At 37.8% G+C, this 24,637-nt stretch overlaps 1 protein-coding gene and 1 long non-coding RNA gene across 10 annotated transcripts in view; both read left to right on the top strand.

The window, feature by feature from the left end:
* Positions 1 to 331: 331 nt before the first annotated feature.
* The window catches only part of LOC132913877 (GTPase-activating protein CdGAPr), a 37,654-nt gene continuing 13,348 nt past the window's right edge, over positions 332 to 24,637 (top strand). For 4 of the 9 annotated variants that reach the window (XM_060972571.1, XM_060972554.1, XM_060972546.1 and 1 more), the window contains exons 1-2: positions 332 to 665; positions 6,993 to 7,195. In XM_060972571.1, coding sequence (XP_060828554.1) covers positions 7,127 to 7,195 — 69 coding nt within the window. In that variant the 5' untranslated portion in view covers positions 332 to 665; positions 6,993 to 7,126. The other 5 variants (XM_060972519.1, XM_060972508.1, XM_060972563.1 and 2 more) reach the window with 5 other exon arrangements.
* Positions 13,982 to 14,629, top strand: LOC132914456 (uncharacterized). Its single transcript, XR_009659601.1, has 2 exons — positions 13,982 to 14,304; positions 14,389 to 14,629. It is a non-coding gene; the product is annotated as an uncharacterized LOC132914456 (long non-coding RNA).

Here is a 24,637-nt window from a genome sequence, read left to right as displayed (position 1 = left end):
ATTTAATTTAGCATTCTACTTTGTAGAATTAATAAGAAAAATAAATCTTATTTTATCAATTTATTATTTTATCATTTTATTCGAATTGAATTGTTCCCATATAAACTATATATCGCGCAACCGACAGAGTCCTGCGAAAATTATATATAATATTAAATACATCTTACGGTTTGACGCAATGTTCTATTATATAAATTGCTGGAAAACCTAAATACTTTTTTACTGAAATTGAAATGTTCCCGCCATAGGTTAGCGCAGCCGATAGAATCCTGCGCAAGTGTAGTTGCGCATAACAAGCGTAGTATTCATTCTTCTGCCCAGTCAAGACGCGAGGATCAGGTTAGGCAGGTCGGATTGACAGGAAAGTAGTGGAAACAGTATTTTGTGGGGGTTCGTAAATGAAGGTTAATTTCGCGGGCAACCCGGTGAAGTCTGTGGAGACGAACGAAGGCGATGCCACAGCAGAACTGTCAACAAGATATCCGTATTGGTTTACAAGTCTCGCGGTGAATTAGCCAGGGACAAACATGGCTCGCGTTCCGGCAGACGTGTGTTTTTCTTCGTGGTGAACCTAGAGTACCTTTTTCTCGCTTCATCGTCGTGTTCCTTGTCTCTGTTTCGCTAGGCAGGGATCCTCAACCTCGGGAGTGGTGATATTCACGCAAGTACGTAACGCATATACACACCCATTGTAACGCGCGTATTCACGCGGCTTAATGTATATTAATATACACGCTAGGTAAGGGAAGAGGAGCTTCCCTCTTGTTAGTATGCAAGTGCCGTTTCGGTGCCCCTTACGTGGCCTTATTTGCACTCGCGTACGATCGGCGCGCGAAACCAATCAAAATGACCGTTCTCCTTTTCGCATGATTTTTTTCAACAGTGTATATTACGTTCAACCCGTGTAAGTACGCTTTGTATCCAACTAAGTCTTCAGTCTTGAATTCGTTCTGAATAAAATTGCAGTCGCGTACGATCGTGTACGATGTACGAAACAAGTCAAAATGACCGTTCTCTTTTTCATATTATTTTTTTTAGTAGTGTATCTTACGCCTAACCTATGTATATAAGTTTCTTGTTAGTACCCGAGCAAGTTCTCGTTTTCTGTTCATAATAAAATTACACTCGAGTACGATAGGCGCGCGAAACGAGTCAAAATGAATCTTTTAACATCATCTTTTTCAACAGTGTATATTACGCATAACCACGTAAGTAGTACGCTTACTAATGAAGACTTGCTACAAGTAAATTTTATTGTTGATTCGTTGTTAATAGAATAACGCGTGTTGCTCTTTCCTTGTGTGTTTCTATTACTCGTCGTCTGGTCGTGAACGTGCGTGTGCGTGTAACGGTGCAGTAAATGGCGGAGGATGTAAAAGGGCTTTCCTAGTCTCTACGATGTGCCAGCAGAGAATTATCGGTATTGTCGTTTCCCTGACATAACCGCCGTTACTTCCCCTTGCGCGAGTCGTTTCAGGTGAGAGTCGATATTCCAGCTGTTTCTCCGTTTCTCGTTTACTCTATACTCGATATTTATCGTGATATGCGAATCAACTATTCTACCATGTAAATACATCCGTACAAGCTTATTTATGTGGCCCATTACTACGATGCAATTTCGTATGCAAAGTTCATTGCACTTAACCCTGTGTATTACGCGATACCGCATGGGATCTATTCTTTTTCTTCGAAAATCTTCACGAACCTTTCAACGCAATAGATAACCTCAAAATTTGTGTGGATACTACAGTTCGCTCTGAGTATTTTTGCTAAGAGACGGAATAAATGATTTGTATTATAATGTGATAGAAGTTGTATTGAAATGAAAAGGGAGATTTATTCTTATAGATTTATTTAATCATGGTATCTCGTTTATATTTATTACGTACTGCGTTTATGTTTGGATAGTATCATTGAATTCGAAGATTTTAATAAGATATCTATCTTACAATCAGTGTTTATCATACACATTTAGTAGAAGAATATGTTAAAGTGCGATGATAAATTTAAACTTTCCTAATCCTATAGTTTACGGCTTATTACATCGTGTCAGAATCCATATAAAATATTGAAAAATTATACGAAACTTGTTCTTAGATTTCAAAGTATCAACGAATAATGAGACGTTGGACAAATACTGCTCTTAATTCGATATTAAAGAGTTATATAGCCCAGTCTCATTACACGTAAAATGTTTTCTATAACACACATTATTAAAATATTCGTGAAAGGTTTTTACATGTATTCGAATACTTTCGTGAATTGACACGTAGGAATTGAAGTGCGTGTAACGCGATAAGGGCTTCTCGTGTGCACGATGCTTAATTAAGTTCTCATTGTACGTATGTTACACAACCGGAATAGAAGAAAAACAATCCGCACGGCTTGTAATTAAGCAATGGATGTGGTTGCGCGTGCTGGAACATCACAGCGAGAATAATAATACGCAGAAGGCGGAAGAATTCGTGAAAGAAAAAGGTTCGAATACCACGAACATTTGCATTCTGTGCTGTAACACACGTTTCGAGATATGTAGTAACCTTGGCATAGTAAAGTTATCGAAACGATGTAATCTTCTCCCTCTTGAAAAACTTCATCTTGGCTCGTCTCTATCAAACTCGTTAAGCTATATTAAGAGACATGTCAACGGCTTTGTGAAATTATTCATTTCTATGGTGTAGCCCATGCGCGCGCGTTCGCGAATTAGTCGCGTCGTCGACGATATTGTTTCGGTAAACGTTGCGATCATGCGAACCGGCACGGCGTTAAGGTTATGAAGTCATTTTAGAGATGAATTAACCTCTATGCTAGTTTTTCGATTTATTTGATGCGTAATATTTTTAGTATGAATTGATATACGTAATTTCTTTTGCAATTGTTGGATTATTAGGCAAATTATCATTACACAAACATAGGTTAACCTTGCAATGGTAATAGTTATATATATATATATATATATATAAGTAATAGTTATATCAAACGATACACTACGATTTCTTAGGTTTGACGTAGACTTTCTAAAAATTTAAGTTATGTAAAAGATTCTGAAAAATTCATTGATATTTACTTTTGTTGAGGCGAATAACACGAACTATTCCTTTTCTTTTTTTAATAAAGATAGTGAATGGACACTTGCCAGTTTTGACTCGTACGACACCGAAGCCCAAACACATGTGGATCGAATTAACTTCTAGGGATTCAAATTTATCGATCGAATTTGCTATAAAAGGAGTACATGAAACTCTTCTACATTTTATACTATACATAAATATCATTTTAAATCTTTTAAAATTTTATAACAAGGTATATCGTAATTAGGATCGTTTTTATCATAAATTTTCTTTCTCAGCCGCCATTTTAATTGCCTCGATCTAACAACTTCTTTGCCCGCAAATATTTAAGACGTCGTCGTATAGTACCGGATATGGCATGGACTTTTTACTTGTGCCTTTGTTACACTTTTATTTTCGTCGTTTCTCCACTGTATTACTGCTGCACATTCTTAGGCAGCGTAAAAAACGAGAAAAAAAGAAGAAAAGGAAGCAACCATCAGTTTTACTCGTGGACGTGTAACCGGATGTACTCTTTAGCAAGAAAAACACTAGTCTGTGAAAGAGCTTCTGTTAATTAGTCGAATGAAAAATATCGATAAACTATATAATAAGTCGACTTTGATTTCCAATCATTACGTATTACATATGTTTGTTCTATTCTTCTTTTTTTAAGTTCTTATTTGTTTAGAGGTTATGTTAATTGGATATTAAGTAGACGCAAGAAACTAAAAGTCTACGAAATTTTCTAAAAGTATTAACGTTATAGTAATAGTATAGCAAATTGCAATATGTCATAGTCATAACTTATAACTAATTGTATAACAATTAATATTTTTGAAACACTCAGAAGGTTAGCAAAAATATACATTTAATTCCAAACAGCTTTTGACGATATATCGCTGAATTTTAATCTCGATTTCTTATAAAAACCAAGAAATGTTACTTGTAATATTTTTCTTCGGTGGTCTTCAAATGTAATAGATAGATTGTATTTTTCATCGTGGCCCGTTTTACTTTCGAGTCGTTCTCTTAATTAGTTTGGAAAGTTAGTAATTCTACAGATTAAAATGTTAATCGCATAACACTTCCTGTAGATAGCTTAATTGCAGGTTCCCGTGAAACATCGTGTCGTATTCCTGTTACTTTTATCACCTCAACGAATAGGGATCCTTCCGATTCTTTAAATATTTTCTTTTTATCAATATCTGGTACATTAGCGGACCGTTACTTTCTTTTCATCTTTTTAATCATAACAATCTGTTACGTTTGCGTAACTAGTAATTCAACGTACTATACTAATCTGTGGCAATAGTTGCTGATATTGACATTTCATACCAAGTAACATTATAATCATAATTAATCATTAATATAATTTTTGCTTAGAGAAATGACAATCAATTATCAAAATGAACGCGTATGAAGCTCAGTGAGAAAATGGTACAAGCAATATAATCTTCAATCTGAGAAAGAAAAATCTCTGTAATTAATATTATTAAACATTAACTCTTAAAGATCATTTGATTCGACCGTTTTACTGTCGGACTTAATTTTCTCGACCATAATTCTGGAACTCCTTGAGATCAGGATAAAATCTTAAAAAAATCCTATAAAACATTTTACAGATACCAAATCCTTATTGCAAGGATACATACATACATATATATATATCAAAATCTCAGCCGAGAATAATAATTAAAAAAAAAAAAAAAAAAAAAAAAAAAAGAAAAGGGATTTTAGCCTCAAGGTACAATCGATTACCCTGGGTGTCGATCAGAATAGCACTTTCACTTGATTAAAGTTCAAGACGATCGTTGTATCTACGTGTATATATGCAAGTACTCGTAGGCCGTGGCAAGGCCGCCAGATTTAAAACAGCAAATTCACCTGACCGCCTTCGATGCAGTAAATATCGCGCTTTACTCGCGGTCGAGCGTTCGCGAAACTTTCATCCGCCTCGTGTTCTCGATTCGCAGATAAAATCGCCACAGGGCCGACCCGTAAAAATTAATTACAACTGTTATTTTCACTTTTCTTTGTTCATTCCTTCGGTCCTACCTCTCCAGCTCTTCGTATCCAATTTCCTTTCTTTGGTCTTCGAAAATGTAGCACGACTCCTACGTACATCGTTATTCTACGCGAAAATCATTATTGCGATGGTATGAGAATTTTATAATTTTTTTTATACATATTAGGTCACCGGAATTTTGAATTAAATTATGGGAATTTATATTATATGTACGCGTAGCATAGAAAAAATTGTATTACGTAAAATAAGAGATACTATAGTTTTTTGAAAATGTAATATGATTCTACTACTAAAATTATTGGTATTAAAATTTTACCCGAATTTTTCTTTGATACCAAATCGTTTACGAAAATGTAATACGATCACAAATTTTATCATCTATGATGTTCACGTTACAATAATAATTTTTCTTTGATTTCATATCGAATATCAAATAGCGAAGGTAAACACGAATGATGAGATAACAACGTATGTACGTCGAAGCGAGTGTAAGCCTCTTTTTGCAACGATGTTGGAACTCGTATTGCGAAAAATATGAATTATTTAGAATCGACGAAGCACATGAACGTATTAATTTTTTCATTACGTACAGATTGTTGATTAATGAAATTTTTATGACAATCATAAGCAGTATGTAGTGTATTGTTTGGCTTATATTCTATATAGACTTTATCGGATATGAATTTTAATTAGTGTCATCGTAGAATCATGACCAGTTTCATTAAGCTCTTAAGTCACTGAATTATAAAGCTACATTGGCCTAGGTAGTTAGATGCTCGTATATTCAAATCGTCTTGTTAGTCGGCACGATGCACCGTGTTTCAAATGGCACTTACACAGGGTGGACTGTTTAATTCATTACCTGCCTCATCGGGGACACTGAATTATTAGAACTTAATAACCAACACGGCTTTCGTTCACGAAAATATTAATGAAGCTTCGTCCAGCGGTTTTGTATCAGCAAAAAGCTCGTAAGATTCATGAAACTTTCATCACCAAACTTTATATCACATTCGACAGGTGAAAAAACGATCAGGCTGATGGCCATCGTTTATAATTTTACGTTAGAGAAGGATATTTCATTTTCGAATGAAAAGATGGCAATTTTTAACACGTAGAGAAAGAACATTGAAATCGATTACAATTCTTGTAATTAATTCTCTCGTTTTCTATTTCTTATTCAAATAGAAAATTACATTCTCTGTTCGAATAAGCCAATGGAACCGTAACGCTTCTTCGTATTTCTTTCTATTGATCGATATAATTAAAATTCCAATTGGCGAGGGTGGAGAAGGAAAGAATGAGAAACATTGAACATAATATACAGAAGTAAAGCAATAAATCAAAGTTCAATTTGAAGTACTCTAAGTGCTATATCTAAGTACTTTAAGTGCTACGTTCAGGCAAAAGATGGACGGAGACTTTACCTGTATTATCACTAAAATCCTTTGTACTTTGTTCTATCCTCGCCAATAAATTTTTCCAAAAGTGCTTTAAGTGCTACGGTCAGGCAGAAGATTAACGGAGACTTTACCTGTGTTATAACTAAAATCCTTTGTACTTTGCTCTACCCTCATCAATAAATTTTTCCAAAAGATCAAAAAGAATTAGAAAACTCTGGCATCGTAAAATCCAAATTTTACCTTGCATCGTAAAACACACGTTTTATCCTTCGCCGTGAAGCAAAAATCTTGTCTTCGACTCGAGTCGTGAGTCAGTCGTCGATGGTAACGTGTAGCCGTCAACATTTGGTTGAAGACGCGTGAAGCGCTCGGTGTTGTAGGTTGATCCAAGTGAAACGTACGAGCATCTGCGGCTGTTTACCGCGATAATATAGCGAGTTAATATTTCGTCCGTAATAATAAGCGCGTAGCTATAAAGACGTCTGAGCACTGTGGAAATTGTTTGTGCAGAAGAACGTGAAAGAGGAATAATGGTTCAATCGAGAGGAAAGTAAAATCCTGCCGTCATCCTGGCGCGTGGAAAACCAGGCCAAAGGCCTGGATCCTCATCCTCCTCGTCCTCGTCCACGGAGAGGCTGCAAAGGATGCCAGGACCAGCCCAAGAGAGGCCTCGTGCTCAAAGGCTTACCGATATCGAGCCTCAAACTGTAAAAGTGAGTAAATCGCCATATCAAAGTTTATTTCTATCACCTCTGATTCCGATAATTTTATTTACGATTTCATCGGATTAATTTCATTAGACGAGAGAGAAAAGGTTGTTCGACAAAGTTCACAGATAGCAAGAAGAATCGACGATGCATGAAATCTTTTTTTCTTTTCATTTTCTATACACTAACAGAGGTATCAGATAGTTTATAATTTTTATTTTTAGTGTATTTTATTGTTCGGTCTCGTGGCCTTGAAAATAGAACTTGGTCGGGTTGGCTCGGCCAAACGAGAAATCGAAACGAAATCCTTTTCGTTGGTTCGATCTTATCGCAATGAAAGATTTCATTTTTACATTGGTAAAACGCGTCAGGACATCCACCTGTGATCTAACGTTAATTACTTTCCGAATGTTCAATTTTCAGTTCGATATTGCCATTCATATTACCTTAGACACGTTAGTAAACAATGGTCAATGCCCTACAGACAGAATGAACGATCTGTGTAATTGTGTGCATGCTTGGATGAAAATTGGCCGGCGTATAATTTCCTTGCTGAAAGGATATTGCGTCGTAAAGGTGGAAGAATAGGAGCGTACTAGCTAGCGAAACTTTGTAAAGGTGTAACGAAATGATTTCCTGGACGACTGAGTCAGGCTTAGGTAATAATTGCTTGGTTTCGGTGAATCACGATAAATCGGTGTAACCAGTGTAAAAATGAAAAATACATAGTTAATAAGTAGATTGTATAAATACGCTCGAATACGTACGCATTTCGATATCAATCTCTCAGTATTCGTTAACTATTTTTTTCATTTCTCGATCATCTTTTTATATTCAAGATACCAGAGTTTTTCTTTTCGTAAATTGGGCGTTTAATCTTTTACGAAATCTCGTCGATCCGTCGACTATTCTCAAAACGTCTCGTCTGTACCTCTGGACATATAAAAACTGTGTCACGTTAAGATATCCATTCGTTCTTATTTATTCTCAAAGTGAAATTGAAATAAAGAAACGAAGAAAAAATCGTAGGACGAACGCGAGAACGTAAGAAAGTATGTTACCGCTCACGCGAAAAGGCGTGGAACATCTCGCACTCGGCGCGTCGTAACGTTGTTGCAACCTTGATTTACCTTGATCTTCCTTTCATTCTCGTTTTACATCTCGATGATATCAGACTGGCTTTCTGTTAATTACTCACGCGGCCCTCGCTTGGTATAGGTCGGAAACCACACGTTGTCGCGTCCAGTTTCCCCCTACAACTTTAACGTTAATCTTCTTCCCCCCTCCCCCATCTTTTTTTTTCTCTCCATCTTTAAATTATTTCTTCATTCAGCTTTCTCCGATACCGTTTACTTTCTCTTTTTACGGGGAATACGATTTCTTCCAGCCACGATATACTTGCAAATCTCCCTTCAATATCATCGTCGAATGAAATAAACGTTGTAACAGTATTTGTCATCGTACGCTTGTCACCTTTAAATTAGAGAAAAATTCCAACATTTTTCTTCTAATTTTATTTACCACCTGCCTCAACCTGTTCAGTACCTGCGTACAACCGAAAATAAACGTTCTTATACGCGCACCAGTGACAAAACTTTCGCTCCTATCGATCAAAACTTCAATTTCTTCTTCTTCTTCTTCTTCTTGTAATAGCGCCATATAGAACATAATTGCTAAAGCGACAGTTTTTCTTTCTTTCGCTTTCCTCCAAAGATTTCCTATATCCACGTTTCGCTGTAGCATTTCAGCGTTGACCGCGTCCATTATACGATAAAGAATATATTAAGATAAAGATATTATCCTTCTCATGCACGATAAAAGATAAGATATTATCCTTGCCGTTCACAAAGAAGAATAAGATATATCATTCTTCTCTTGCCTTTTCGCTTCCACAACGCCGTCTAGCTTCTCCATAGACGCAATGAAATTCAGGAAACAGAAGCCATTTTTCGTAAAGCTTCGTGGTCCCGAAGAATATAGCAGCGGAGCATATAAAATGTAGTTATTCAACGGGGTACAAAAGATTCGAAGGTTCCTTCGGCTGCTTGTTTCTCTCGTTGCTGCAGTTACTTTACCGAGAATTTCCTTTTCGTCGACGAGGTGGTGTTGTTGCTCTTCGCGCACGCTTTTCGTGGCTCGTAAAGTCGGTTCGCGAAGAGAATGCGGAAGTTGCTTCTATTTCGCTCCGGTCTCGTTCGTCCATCTCGCTAGCGTGAGAGCAAATCGATAAGCTTCGCCGTCGTGTACGTGTAACCGGCGAGTGCGTAACAACATCCTCTCCTGGAACAGCCGTTCGTTCGACGGAAGCCTTCTATTTTCCTAGCCCGTGAGCGTTAACCCTTCGACTACTCGGCGCAAATTAAGCTGCTTCGCGAGGCAAAGAAAGAAGATAGAAAATCCATCGGGAGATCCCTTCGGAGACTTGTCAGCGGTTATTTAGACACCGTGATTTCCCGACTATCTTCCGGCATCGGTAAATTTCGAATTCATTTGGAGGTTCTAACCGACGTGTCGGCTTCGATTTCTCGTTAGATCGTAGAATTGGATCAAATAGTATTACTGTAATTAGGCATACAGGTGATCTCTAAGAATCGATGTGGCTGATCGTTTCGTTTGTTATATCTTACGACTGTGTAAAGTGCTATAGTTTGGATATTTTGAGATATTTTTGTGTATCACGAATTTTCGCAGCTTCTAAGCAGGATGGTCAAACGTCAAACGTGTGCTCCTTCGGCCATCTAAAATTAATTAAAATCGTTTTCATGAGTGCTGAGGTATCGCTAAAGTACAATCGTCTATGGTAAATTTATGGTAAAAAATGAAGTTGATGGTTGTAGATGAAAAACGTTTGGATTTCACAGGCAAGTCGATATGTATATAGCAGCGTAAAAACTTATTACTGTAATCGTTAATTAATAAGAATAAACCGCGACAAATTAAAATGATAATATTACGATGCAAATATTTCATAAATCATGTTTTTAATTATACTATAATTTACTTCTGAAAATGTATTTGGGAGCATCGCTGACTTCATCTACGCGTTTATAATTTTGTAATTACGTTTACCGCGAATGATTGTACTTTACTCGTACCTTACCACTTCCAGAATGAACTTCTTTGTCAGAGCGTTGGGAAACTGTTAAAATTTGTTACTTTCTGGCCATCCGTCTTTTCTATAAATGCGTTGTAAAAGCCCGCAGTTTAATTACACAGGACAAGTATGTTTAAAGCGATGGCAAAGTTTCTAGAAAAATTAAAAAATCTAAAGGTATCGCGTTTTCCTACAATTAATATTTAACGATATATTGACAATAATATTTAATGGCGATTAGAACAGCCAAATTCCGCAACAATTATGTACAATAAGCTGCAAATAATAATTATTAAATAGCGTGAAGCTCTTGCTTATGACGTAGCAATAAAAGTTGGCAAAATCGAGAAGATCTGAAAATCGACTAAATTCGTCATGTCGTATCTATTTTCTGTAATTAGATTTATCGAAGTCTCGTTCGTTCTCTTAACTGCCATAGAGTGTAGAAGATCCACTCGAGGCGCGTGCACGCATCATTAAATCGTTGTGAATGAAAGATAAGGCGAATCACGGAGAAAGATTATGAGTCACGGTGAAAGCGATCGGGCATTAATCAAAGCGCTTCTATATGTGTATTTACGAGGGAAATTGTCAAGCGTGACGAAACGACGATGGCGTAGAAAAATTAATCTGAATTTAATTCGTTCGTGGTATATTAACTCGTATCGTTCGACCTGTCAGTTGATAAATTTGTTGATAGCTCTACTATTTACAATTTATACGTACATCAATAAATCCAAAATAAGACTAGACTAGATTGAATCGTATGAAATTAGATGGAAATGAGAATACGTACAAATATATACTTGTCCGCTTTCAGTTCTATAAAAAGATCTATCATCGAGTCCACGACTTCGCGATTTAAATATAATTCTTCTGTGATAAAATTACGAACACACTCGCGAGAAGTTACGTAATACGATGAAAATTATTTTGAAGAAAAGGAAAGAAAGAAATTGAGTAAAAATTAAAGATGTTGGAATATTCTTTCGCTTTCCCGGAGAAAGACAATCGTACGCAAAGATCGTTTTCGTCGCGAGTCTACTTGCTAATTTATTCCGATTCCGTATATTATTTATATACGCGATAACGCAAATTTTATGCATTGCGCGCATAATGTGATTTTGTGCCCCTGCAAACGTAACGTCGCGATACCTTTGTACGATAACATATCGTAACGATATTCAGTGGCGTTAGACGTTGCAGTCGCGTAGGGTTCGGCTATCGATTTGCGTTGATCTGAATTTTCCCATCTGATTTATGGGATTTTACTACGTGGAACCGTATCACGCGGCGAGTTGTACTCGTCTCAACAAACGCGTACCTAAAAAAAAAAAGACAGAGTTTCATTTAAAAAAATTAAATTAATCTCGATATCTTTTCTGCTACTAAACATACAAAGAATTATTTGTATCATCTAAAATCCCCATATATGTGGCGCAACTTTTGCAACTTCTCGCAATTTTTTGATCAGAAGAAACCGTTAACAGGCCACACCCTGTTGTATACCTTAAAACAAAAATTCTATTATAATTATTACAATGTAGCAACTAATCCTAAGGTAACTCGTACAGAAATTTAAGCAATTACTAATAGATTATTTATAATAGACGAGAAAGCATGCACATATGCATCATATTGTACAGCATATTTTCTATGGCGCAAACGAATAATTAATTTAGCAGCAAGTTACCACGTTCCCGTGACTAAGCGATGGAACGCGTTCATCTGCTCAGTACACTCACTGTTTTCTTTCGCAGATGCTCTTTTTTCCTTCGTCAACGAGCGAGCGGTTCTCTACGCCCGGCGAATGCGTATGTCGGCCGGTTTCTTGCTGGCTCCAATGCGAGCTTCTCTGCATACTTGTTATTTCAACGGATGGCACAGGCCGTGACTTCGTTTTAACGAAGTTGAGTTCACGCGTGTTCGTATCGAAAGTGCCAGTTTGTATTAATTAACTCCCAGTCCATTATTATGCGTGTCGATCGACACACGCATTGCTCCGCGAGATATTCAACAAGGAATAGCCGCGTACCGCTCGTTGCGTGGACGTCGTCGAATAAGGAATACGGTATTTCGCTGAACTAGTTTCTCGTTTCAGTAAATCGTGTTACGTTTCTTCGTGCACGCCATACGGAGGATAAAGTTCTCTGTAATATTTCCTTTTCCTACGCCTGTCTGTCATCGTTTTCTCTTTCTTTTCGAGACAATACGAAGAAAACGGGATGAAGGAAGCTGAAATACTAGAATTTAGTCGGCAAATACATTTTTTAAATATCGCAAGATCCTACTACGTACGTCGATAACGAGTCAAGATATAGGGATCTCGCATATTACGTTCTCAGGCATACGGCGTACGGATATTTTGGTCTTTTACCGCTCGCAATTTCGTGTATGTCGCAAAAGTATTACGATATCCGCTGATCTCATACGAAACGCGGTAATTGATCGAGACTATTGGAGGGACGATCGATGTGTCGGATTTACGCGTATTCGTGCGAGATCGCGATTTCGAATAAGCAGGAAATATTCGTGAATGTTGTTTGCCACAGCTAGAGGCAAACAACGAACGAATAACTTCTGAAATGTATTCTTTTATTACGTGTTTTTGGTTAGATCGGTTTATTACGCCGGTTATACGCATGCGATTTCGTATAAAAATTTTAACCGCTGTTAAATAAAACGATAAAAAGGCAAGCAATGGATGCTATAAACGAGATGTTATGAAAGCATTTTTACATTACATGCTCGAACAGTACGAAACCGTTATCAATGTATGTAGACATAATACTGTTTGCTCGGAAGGTTCGTTCCAATTTCCAAGGAATTTAACAAAATAATTATTTTTGCTTAGTGCCTCTCCATCGAGGAAATTGTTTTCAAGCGCATCGTGCTAAAGAACGTTACTAGAAGTAACTTAAAATATCATCGTTGATTTCTAGTCAAATATTACGCTTGTTAAATGCTGCTCGGAAGGTTCGTTCCGATTTTTAAAGAATTTAGTAAAATAATCAATTTTGCTTAGTATCTCTCCATCGAGGAAATTATTTTCAAGTGTATCACGCCAGAAAACGTAATTAGAAGTAACTTAAAATACCATCGTTGATTTCTAGTCAAATATTACGCTTGTTAAATGCTGCTCGGAAGGTTCGTTCCGATTTTTAAAGAATTTAGTAAAATAATCAATTTTGCTTAGTATCTCTCCATCGGGGAAATTATTTTCAAGTGTATCACGCCAGAAAACGTAATTAAAAGTAACTTAAAATATCATCGTTGATTTTTTATCAAATATTACGCTTGTTAAATGCTGCTCGGAAGGTTCGTTCCGATTTTTAAAGAATTTAATAAAATAATCAATTTTGCTTAGTATCTCCCCACCGAGGAAATTGTTTTCAAGCGCATCGTGCTAAGAACCGTTACTAGAAGAAGTATCTTCAAATATCATCGTTGATTTCTAGTCAAATATTACGCTTGTTAAATGCTGCTCGGAAAGTTCGTTCCGATTTTTAACTCTTCGGTCGACATAGAAAATAATATCGAACAGTTCTTCGCCAAAAAATATCGTATCTATATAATTCGATAAACATATATCGGATCGAAATGTAAATCAGGACGAACTTTCCGAGTGACCGTTTTTCAATCACTGGAAAAACACGCGGGAATTCGGGCCTATATGCTTGTCAGAGCATACAGTCCCCAGAGTGTTAAATTACGCGATCTTTTAACCGAAACCTCGTTTAAGAAATCGTTAGATCGATTAAAATTCCGAGGAGCTACATTGGTAGTAAATTTTACTACAAACTCTCTTAGTCTGTTATCGTCTGAATAGAGCGAGATCATTAAGAGCGTTAATTTAAGAGGACGAAGAGCAACAAGAATCGACGATTTCTCAAACTAATCCGGTAGTAGCTGGATTGATTAATGGAACGACTGACGATCCTTTTCATCGAAACGGATCCATGGCAATAGGATTTTACAGGGGAATACCGCTATTGTTAGAGTGGCACGTGTATGTACATAGGTAGGTGCGCGTTTATTCTGTTGCTTGTTAGTTGTTAGTATCGGCGAGTAAAATATTGGCGGCATGGGTTTTCACGCTTGACAGGGTATTCCAATCATCCGCCGCAGTGATCGGAAGAGAGCAGTAGACGTAAATAATGGTGTGCGAAATTTTACGTTCGCACCAGAAATAGAATGTTTCTTGCCAACACCAGACGGATCCGGCGAACAGGAACGTGTCTCGATACGCCGAGAAAAGAATATTCCTCGATGAGGAAAAGATCGAGTCATTGGGAATATCATTTTATTCGTCATACCCCAAATATAATTGATTTTACTTTGAAAAATCTGTTTCTCTTCTCGACCGTTCGAAGAATCTTTGCTGTACCGTCGCGTGTATTCGTAATTTTAAAACACGTTTACTCGTAACGTGGATTCACGTCTTCACGTATATTACGCGTATACCGCGTGATCCGATAAATATTGCATTAAAAAAAATGAATTAATTAAATTAGCAATTGAATATCTCCGTTGTTCTTGGAGATACGAGAACGTTTTATCAATTAAAGTTGTTTGGCACAAGAAAAACCGCAACAGTAGGCAGTGATAATATTTTTGCAGCTGGTGGAATTTTCGACGTTCCAAGGTTATCTCCACTTTTTTTTTTTAAACGGGATTGTATATATTTTTTGTTTGTGCATTAGTTGACGCACGTTGGACGTTCTCTCTGTAAAAAAAATATTAACTTGCGTATGTGGAAATATTATTAGTTTAGGTGATATTTTAACTTTAGTTTGTCCAATTTAACGTACAAAAGACGAACACAACATAAGCAGAAGAATACCGTTTTGTGTTTTTCCTTGTCCTTTGTACGTTAAACTCGACGAATTAAAGTTAAAATATCTCCTAAATTAATGGTTTTTCGAGATACATAGATTGATACTTGATATTTCATAGAGAATGTCAAGCATCGACTAACGCATAAAATATATACAAATATAATGCAAATATTAACAATTTTCGTTAACAAATCTTTTTCGTATCTCCGAAAACAATGGCGATATTCAAACGCTTAGTTTTATTGGCTCATTTTGTATTACGACAAATATAAAAATAGGATGAGTACGTAACGTATGATCCAAAGTATTTCGAGTCTTTTTGATAAATCAACAAAAAAGTCAGTTTACGAGAAGTAACGTTCGATTAAAAATTTCACGGCGAAATTTCAAGACTGTGTACAACGTCGGAGAGAAAAATGTTAAATACCTGTGACACAGATAACATGTTCTCGACTACTTACGAGTGTTGAAATACTTTCGCCAGCTCGTGTATATACGTGCATATTCTTAGATTTTTGTAGATCATGAAACATAAATCAAGATTCCCTTCCCATCGAGATTAAAACCGGAAAAAACTTCAAGGTTCCATGGAAACTGAGCTGAAGCGAGACGAAGATTGCCAAGAGCGAAGGGTATTCGGTACAGGCAAACAGAAACTTTGCGCAAAGGCTAATAAAGCTCTGGCTAGTTTGTTGGACGAGCGGAAACTTGCATCGCTTCTGTGGGATTCTTAATCGTTGCGTCCGAGAACGTGGATAACGCGTATCGCTATCGATCGTACGTGCATTTATGTAACGAGATTAAGAAACTAATAAATAGCGAAGTTGATTAGTTCAGCCCGAGATAGGCCCACTTACTCGCAACCAGATATCTTGCAACTTTTATGTACGTTCGAAGCTCCAACAACGTGACCCTGTTAAACTACAGATTTTTACGCATCCGTTTAAAAAATTGTAAGATACAACGATAAACGCGCGTAACACGCAGAAAGTATATAAGATATTCGAAGCAGAGTACTCTTTTATAATACGCGGTACGAGGATGAAACAGATGTCTGCTTCAGTTTCTTCGGTTGTTTGTAAAAATATAAATTTGTAAATTCGTATCATATATTTTCGTGTCATATATTTAGGAGCATTCAGATACGCATCAGTGAACCTATCGTATCTGCTCGTAATATTAAAATGTCTCGTATAAAAATAGCGACACGTTTACTCGATTCTATAAGCCGATCGTAAACGTAGCTCTCGTTACAAAAGCCATTTGTACTCGGATGTAAATGTTACGTATTTCCTTATGTATTTATTCGTAGGGATCGCTTAACGCGCTATAAAACGGAAGAGGTTGAAAGACGTTGCGCGACTCTCTTTACCGGAGTCGGAATGCAGACAATAGGGATGGCCTTTGAGTTCCTACAGTCAAAGAAAGGCTATTCCTTGGTCGCGATTATTGATTCGAAAGTATGCTGGCGACGAAGAAAAAGGGGGAAAAATGAGGGAGGGGAAAGCGAGAAGCATCGTCATATAGTTTTTCCGAGACGTCGTTCTAACGAAGATGGGCGCGGTTCGAGCCGCGTTTCTACGCAGCTTTCGCAGATTGAATCCCAGCACTTAGGCTCTGACTCATTCTACGGCCTGCTTGGATAGGGTTTCTTGCGGAATTCCGGAACACCACCCTGCTGTCGCGACGAAATTACACGTGCCGCTCTTTCCTCCGTATTTTCGTTTCTCCTACGGTATATCTTTTCGTTATTGTGATCCGAGATTATCGTGTTCCATAGATTATTCGAATAATAAAAATAAAAAAAGAAAAAGAGAAAAAAAGCACAATTTAAGTGTTAATAATTCAACAGCATTTAAGTATGCGAGTCAATGCCATCGTGGTAAACGTTGTGGGTGTATTTCGCATTAAGGCCAACTTAAACTGTCGTAATCAATGCTCATTATCATCGATTAGTAAATTGCGCATAAGCAGATGTTAAAGAAAAAAAGATGTAGTAACTTCTTTCGCATAAAATCTATCTATGATGGAGTAACTTATTTATTCCATTTATCATACTACGAAGAAAGATTAAGGGAACGGTCTAATCAAATAATTTAAGTTAATTAAATAGTTGAAATAATTTAAACGACGCTTTGGGTCAAATTGTACGACCGACGATAAGAAAACGTTTTCGATTTTAAGGTATTGTATTAGAGACGAAAGTCCAAACTGTGCGCCGATTTCCTTATAAATAATAGAAGAGCTTCGCTACACGCAATGAGATTAGACGTAGCAGGGATTGGTAGGTTAAAACGATTCAGTGACCCGCACGATTCTTTATATACTGTCCTTAGCTGTCTTTATATCTTCGCTGCGGCTAAATTATTCGTTGCATCGTCGCAAGAGAAAACGTTCGACTTTTTTTTCTCCACATTGAATATCGAACACCTCGTTCTTTTTCCTCAGTTGTTTACTGTAAGGAATTGACATTGGAACTGTCGATCGGTACATTTATTATACTTACCTTTTATTCTTTTTTTTATTATTATGCTCACCGTTGAGCGTAGATGGAGAGGATAACGAACCGTAAAGATATGTAAAAAGGGCAGTAGAGTGGGAAAAAGAATTCGGTTCGATCCTCTCCGGTCGTTTCTCCTCTTTAGACAGATATCGTATCGAAGTTGCAATTTTCCTATCCCGAATCCCCGTTGGCTTCGCCCTAGTTTCATCCTCAAGGTTGTCATTATTATTGCTCGATCGGATGTGTTACTTCGAACGACCCACTTTTTCCTCAAAACTATTATTTCCATCGGGCTTTATTGTACGAACGTATCAAAAAAGCCGAAGGCGGTTGCCTTTTAGCATTAACGATATACGACGTATAGATCGTCCCTCCTTTTTCGCTTCAGGAAGTTCTTTCGCAGTCGATTCCACTGACGTCTCAATGATACGAGGATATGATTGATTTTCTGACGCCCAGACCGATCATCTTTATTCTTCGTTAGTTTCTTAATTTTATCACGTAAGTATACGATTAATATTCAATTCTGATGATCTTTTGACATTGATACTATGGCCCGACACTGACGCCATGCATGTTAACCGCTAACGTGTAATATACATATTTATTTATTTCTTTAATTACTTATCGCTCCGTTTTGCTTTTCACTTTCCAAATATTCGAATTTCACTCAAACCTTCACTCTGTTCAAACGCTATTTAGTGGTTGAATCTCGAAAAACGCTGAAACGCGTGTTTATTTATATTTAACGAGCAGTTCGTGTGCCGAATTTCACGTCTCCAACTTTAGTGGATATAGGAATACGGTTATCCTTTGAGAAGAAAACGCACCTCTTCTTCATCTTCGCAAGGGTTGAATTTCGAAAAAGGCAGAGATACATGTTTCTTAATTTTCAACAGCAATTCACACGCCGAATTTCACGCGTCCAATTTCAACAACTCCTGACTTATGGATATCCTTGAAAACTCCCGTTTTTACCCCTTTAGGTGTTCGTCTCTCGCAAAATTCTTTCTTACATCGTGTCTGTATCATAAAAGCAGTGTACCGTCCAAATTTCACGTTTCCAGATACAGCGGTTTGGGCTGGGCGTTGATGAGTGAATCGGTCGCTTGCGCATTTTGTGCTTGTATATAGATACGGATATATCTATTACGTGTCTGTATATGTTATATCTATTTTCAAATTATAAATATAACAAAAATTATGTTACGCAAGAGTTACGCTGGAAATTAGATCGATCGTTAAAGCACCGAAGGAAATTCCATTAAATATAAAATATCGATAAAAATTAGAGTAGCGAATGAGGTATGAAGGAGGAAGCGTACTTTCTTCGGTTCCGATGAATAATTGAGTTCCATTAAGCTTGAATTACTGGGACGAGTACGATGGTCGCAAACTAGGTAAGATGTACGCCGATTTATGCTTGATCAAGCTGCTTTCGGATAGAGTCGTAGCACGTACGTAGCTATAGGGAAGAAAGATAACGTCGTTCGCACAAACTACCGGTGTTTTTCGTGGCAAATGAATACCGATGGTAACGCGCGAATGATCACGTGATGAAAGTAATCGGCTATTCCAGTCGCCTAACGTTGCGTGAAGAAAATAGAAAGTTCCCCTGGAGGATGCGTTTCAAGAAACATATTACGCTATTTGAAAACCACTTTATTACGATATCAGAAAGTTATCACCTGTCTGATAGAGTTATTCCCTTAATTTTCGCTCTGTCAAATTCGACGCAATCGTCAATTTCGTTGCTTCTTTCTGGTATCGAGTGGCAATTGTAACGATAAAAAGTTTCCTAACGAAACAGACGAACATGTACATTTTATAAACTATACGAGTCAACCGATCGACCGAACGTCCTATTTGGCCTACGATTTAGTAAAATTGTGAAAAAGGAGATTATACGATGCGTAATTTATAACCCGTTAACTCTCTACATTTCATTGGATATTAATCTTGCGCTTCTCGCAACAAGAATACTCGTCACGCTAAATATCTCGTTGCTTTTATGTAGCAGCTTCCAAAATCTTTCGTACAACGCGCATAAGATGTTCGTAAATGATCTCTACGAGTATTCCAATATCGAGTTACTGCAACGTGTACGCTTAACGAATCCGCACTATCGCACCAGCGTAGCCCGACTCGATCGTCTTTTCCTCGCTAAATACACTACAGCAATTGTTTGAAAATGCCCAATTCCCTATTCCATCACCGTACACTAGTTTGCCCAGGAACACCAATAATCCTCCGTACGTATCTCCATTCGGAATCGTAAATCATGCGCGGCGGCAACTACGTCGTCTCGCGCGAAGAAGGGGCATGAGAGAAGATGAGAGAGGAGAGTTGCGCGATCGCAGGGTCGCGCACGGCTCCTCGGGATCCTTGGTGTCCCTGTGTGCGATGCGGAGGCTGGCTGGTGACTCCGTGACCCAGTTTCCCCCGTCCCCTCGACGTCGACCAAGCACTTGGGATTCGTACGCGAGCATGGAATCGAGGCAGCTGGAGTCGCGGTGGCTAAAACCCTCGTCGCGTTCCTCCGCGGTCGCGTTCGACCGCTTACCACGACGTCATCGTCGACGATCGCGTCGTCCTTCGGCCGTGCCACCGCCGCCACCAGCCGAGCCGCCAATCGTTCCCACCTCCGCGTCGACTCGCCGCTCTGTTCGACGAACACACAACGAGAGAGACGCCGCTGTGCCGTCCGACAGGCCTCGTCCCGACGTCTCGTCGAACGTTCACGTTCGTGCTGGCTCGCGACGCTATGCGTCGCGTCTTCCTCGCCAGCTGTGCCAGCTGTTCCAGCCGTCTCGAGGTAGTTTTTCCGTCTCGTCGACCAAATCGTCTCTCGTTCCACGTCCACCGACCTCTCTCTCTCGTCGGCTTCTCGACAGGCGATCGAGACGGTTATCCACTCTAAAGTTATCTATTCCGAAGACGGTTTCCTATTGCAAACAAAGGTTATCTGTTTTCGAGGACAGTTTATTGACACAAAGAGGATTTTCTATGGAGGTTGTTTAAAACACGTGCTGAATTTTTCACGAGATGAAGGAGCGTGAAATATAAGCAACACTGTGCCGATTAATTCCATGGATAGCAGACCGATAGATGGTCGACAAGATTTCCGATGTGTTTGAGGATCTCGTATCGGTTTATCGAAATTTTCTTGGGCAGCGTTCAGGTAGTGTCTCTAATTTTCCATGGTTTCTTATACCGCTTTCTTTAGTTCGTATTTCTTTGTTTCCTTTATTATATCGTGGTTGAGATTCTCTGTATCTTGTATATCGACGAAGTATGTAAACCTTTCCACCGCACGATACACCCGAGAATATTATCCTGTGATTTCCATCACGAAGTTTATCTAACATTTTGATTAACCGATCTTTTCGCTTGGTTTTATCGTTCAACGACGAATTTACGTTCCAATAATCGATCTTTCCATTTGGTTTGGCTCGTTGTTTGTCCTTGTAACGACTCGAATTAATTTGCTTGCTCGTGTCAATATTACCCAAGATCCTGCGATTTTTAAGAATGAGTTTGTTTGTTTGGTTGCTTTTTTTCTTTTTTAAAGATCCATTTTTCTGTTCATTTTCGGTTTCATCATTCCAGAACGAGTTTATCTTGTAATAATTGATTTTCCGGTCTGCGATCCGATTATTATCGTTATTATGGTAATGATTGAAATATATGATTATTTTGTTTATTCGTATATAATAAAATATCGCTTTTGTTCAGGCACGTTTAATGGACTCGTCCTGCGCGGCTGTCCTTGTTACGTTTCTGCCCCATTTGGGTTGTCCTGATTCATAGATAATCGAATCACGACGCTCTCTGCTCTAACTTTCTTTACCCGTTCCCCGCATGGCCTAATAATTTCTCTGATAGCGTTTCCCTCGAAGAACGTCAAACGGCCTTGCCTTCTCGTTTTTATAGCCACTAATCAACCTTGAATTTCATCCGACAACTTGTTCATCTTTCATCTTTTGCTTCCAGCCTGTTGAGAATGTTGTTCATCCAAGACTTTATTACATGGTTCGATAGTACGTATAAAATAGACTCTGCATCTAATAACGTATCTTTGATTTTAAATAATAATTCAGTTTGACATAATCTGCTCTCTAATCAATCTTCTATCCACTCGACCAATTTTTTCCATATTCCACTTTTGTTTCTACTCTGTTGATTCTTCTAATCGTTGTTAATCCAGAATTTTAATTTTAATTAGCAATCTCGTATCGAACAATTTGATCCATCTTTGATCAGATTTTTTTTTTTTGATCGAAAAATATATTTTTCCCTTTAGATATACGTTTTCTTTTTTTAGCCTGTCGATGACGTTATCGATCCGAGACTTTGTTTTTTTCACATACAAAAGTAGATTACCTATCCGATAATGTGTCATCTTGGATTTAGGTAATAATTTTAAATAATCCGATCTGATCGATATTGCGACTGACCAAAGACCTCTACTTTCAGTTCCAGCTTTCTGCGAATCTTATTAATCGAACGCTTTGTTACGTGATACGAAAGTAGATTTTTCTTATCAGATATCGTTTTAAATAATGATTATTTGTACGTGTAATCTATCCGATCGATTTATCTGAATTTCGTTGCCTTCCAATTCTGCCACTCTTTAAAACATATAGATTTTTGTACCGTGTATAGAGATCTCTAACAGATAAGATTTATGCTTCGGTTCGCATGGCTTCTAGCGATTGTTTCCATGGACGTTTCCAAATAAATTTTCCCGCGATCCTGCGCTCCAGAGAAATTGGTGACCTCGTACGATTTAACCGCGCATCGATCCCATCCCTACCCTAACCAGTCGTCCCTCCTTTTGCCAAACTATTTTCAAATTCCGCATTTCAGTTTCTTGAAATTCCTCCGTCGATGTCTTCTCTTTTGGTCGGCGAAGATAATATAATAATCGTTAACAGCTTCCTGCATTGATCCTTCTTAGGGCGAATGTTTATTAGACGTTGGATATTTTCTTCGATCCTCTTTTTGTCCTTTTTTTTTACAAATACAAATATACGTATGATGTAAAATTCGAATAAAGACAAAAGAACGTGGGTTAAAGAAAAGAAAACTGCAAGATCGGAATTGTAGCATTAAATTTATTAAATGAAACTGTAGTTCATTAAATTCAAGTTAAATTCAATAAGAATTAGAGAATTTTACTATTCGTTAGCAAAATTCGATAAGATACCAATAGTAATTCCACTGGAAGCCATTTGTAATAATAATGTAATTGTAACTAACACAACAGAATGGTAGAATTATAAAAAAAAAGAACGAGCAAACTACGAGTATCATAGCTGACGTGTTCTTTTTGTTATATGGTTATCGTTAAAGAAATTTAAATATCATTTGCCGTTATCCCATGCGACTGCGATTATCTCGCGCTATCGAGCACAAATATATCATCCATTTCATTTATTTATGCAGAAGGAAATACAAATAATCGTTTAGGGCATATCGCTTATAAATATCTCACCAGATAAGCGTATAAACGCGATCTCACGCTGTTTACTTGTGTAAGAAAAAAGGGAAGAAAGTAATAGGAGAGATGAAAATATATCTATGAATTTTCAATCTCACGCTATTTACTTGTGTAAGAAAAAAGGGAAAAAAGTAATAGGAGAGATGAAAATATATCTATGCATTTTCAATAATTTCCCAGCTAATTGAAAAAGTGTGTCAGACTATCGACGAATATACATTTGTAGCTATTCGTAACTATTTATAAAAAGAGATCCCGACAAGAGGAACAGCAATATAATAATAGGAAGGGCGGCAAGGAATTTTTAGTTTCGAATTGTACGTTGGATAGTTTCTTTCACGATTTATCGAAGAATATCGTGCATAGCACGGTGGAAGTAGAGTAGACGCGGTACGTTGCATTCGTAATGTTTGCTTAATGTTGCCAAAAAGTTCGTTGACCTACTAACAGGGAGAAGAGGAACTGCAGCTGCTTGGATGTTTCGCGTTATAAATTCCTTGATGTTTATCGATCGCAAAACGCGCGCTAATGCCGCTTCCAGCGCTTTTTCTCTTCTTCGTAGAACGCAATTTTCCAATTTCATTATATTCCAGATCCCTCTGCATCTATCAACGTATCTCGAACGTGTAGGAAATTACGAATCGAATAACGAGCCCCAGAGACCCATCTCTCGTGTCGCGTTCAATTACGAGTATAGAAATCTTGCGAAAATTTCACTTCGTCGTCGTTATAGAAATCGTATTTTCCTGTCCTTTTCTTTTTTTTTCCCTTTCCCCGGCGGAGAAAGGATTTCTTTTTGAATGAAACAGGAGTTTCTTCTCTCTTCGTCCTTGAATTTCAATGGAATTTTCCTTTCTATACAAAAAGATAGTTTTAGCCTGACCGAACAAAGATTCTCGCAATGGGATTTTTGTTTCTTTGAAAGCGTTGAAAGGGACTCGAGAAATTTCAGCGAACGAGAATTCGCGTAACCTACCGATGGCGTTGATAAACATAAATCACCGAGTTTACCCGAGGATTGCAAAAAGTTGCTTATGCGTCTCTCCTGTTGTCTTCGTTTACAAACAATGCTCACCTTAAATGTTAGAATTTTCCGCCTTGGTGAACCACGAGTGATACTCGATTGAGCAGAGAAAATTGCAAGTAAAATGTTTGCTTGTGATGTAGCGTATTAAATGATTCGTTAAACGAGCAGATTATAAAGCCGAAGAAAAAATGATGAAATTGATATCGATGGATTATGCCCGATCAGGAGTATTCTATATAGATAATAGTTGCAATTACAGAGAATTAGAGAGGAACTGTGAGTCGGATTGGCAACAAAATCAGGTTTAAAGAAGCGTAAAGCAGGAGGCAGCGCGGAACGATCGTTTCCCAGCGATTGCCAGATCCAGCAGGGAGAGAACAGTGCTCGACTTATACGTATAGAGAAGCTCTGATGTTTGCCTCGACGTTGCCAAAAAATACAATGACCCAAATAAGACAAGTTGCACTCGTTTGTCGATACTCT

This window comes from Bombus pascuorum, chromosome 1 (assembly GCF_905332965.1).
Source record: "Bombus pascuorum chromosome 1, iyBomPasc1.1, whole genome shotgun sequence".
Lineage (NCBI taxonomy): Eukaryota > Metazoa > Arthropoda > Insecta > Hymenoptera > Apidae > Bombus > Bombus pascuorum.
Note: the sequence above shows the minus strand (reverse complement) of the source record. Positions and strands in the feature narration are given on the sequence as shown.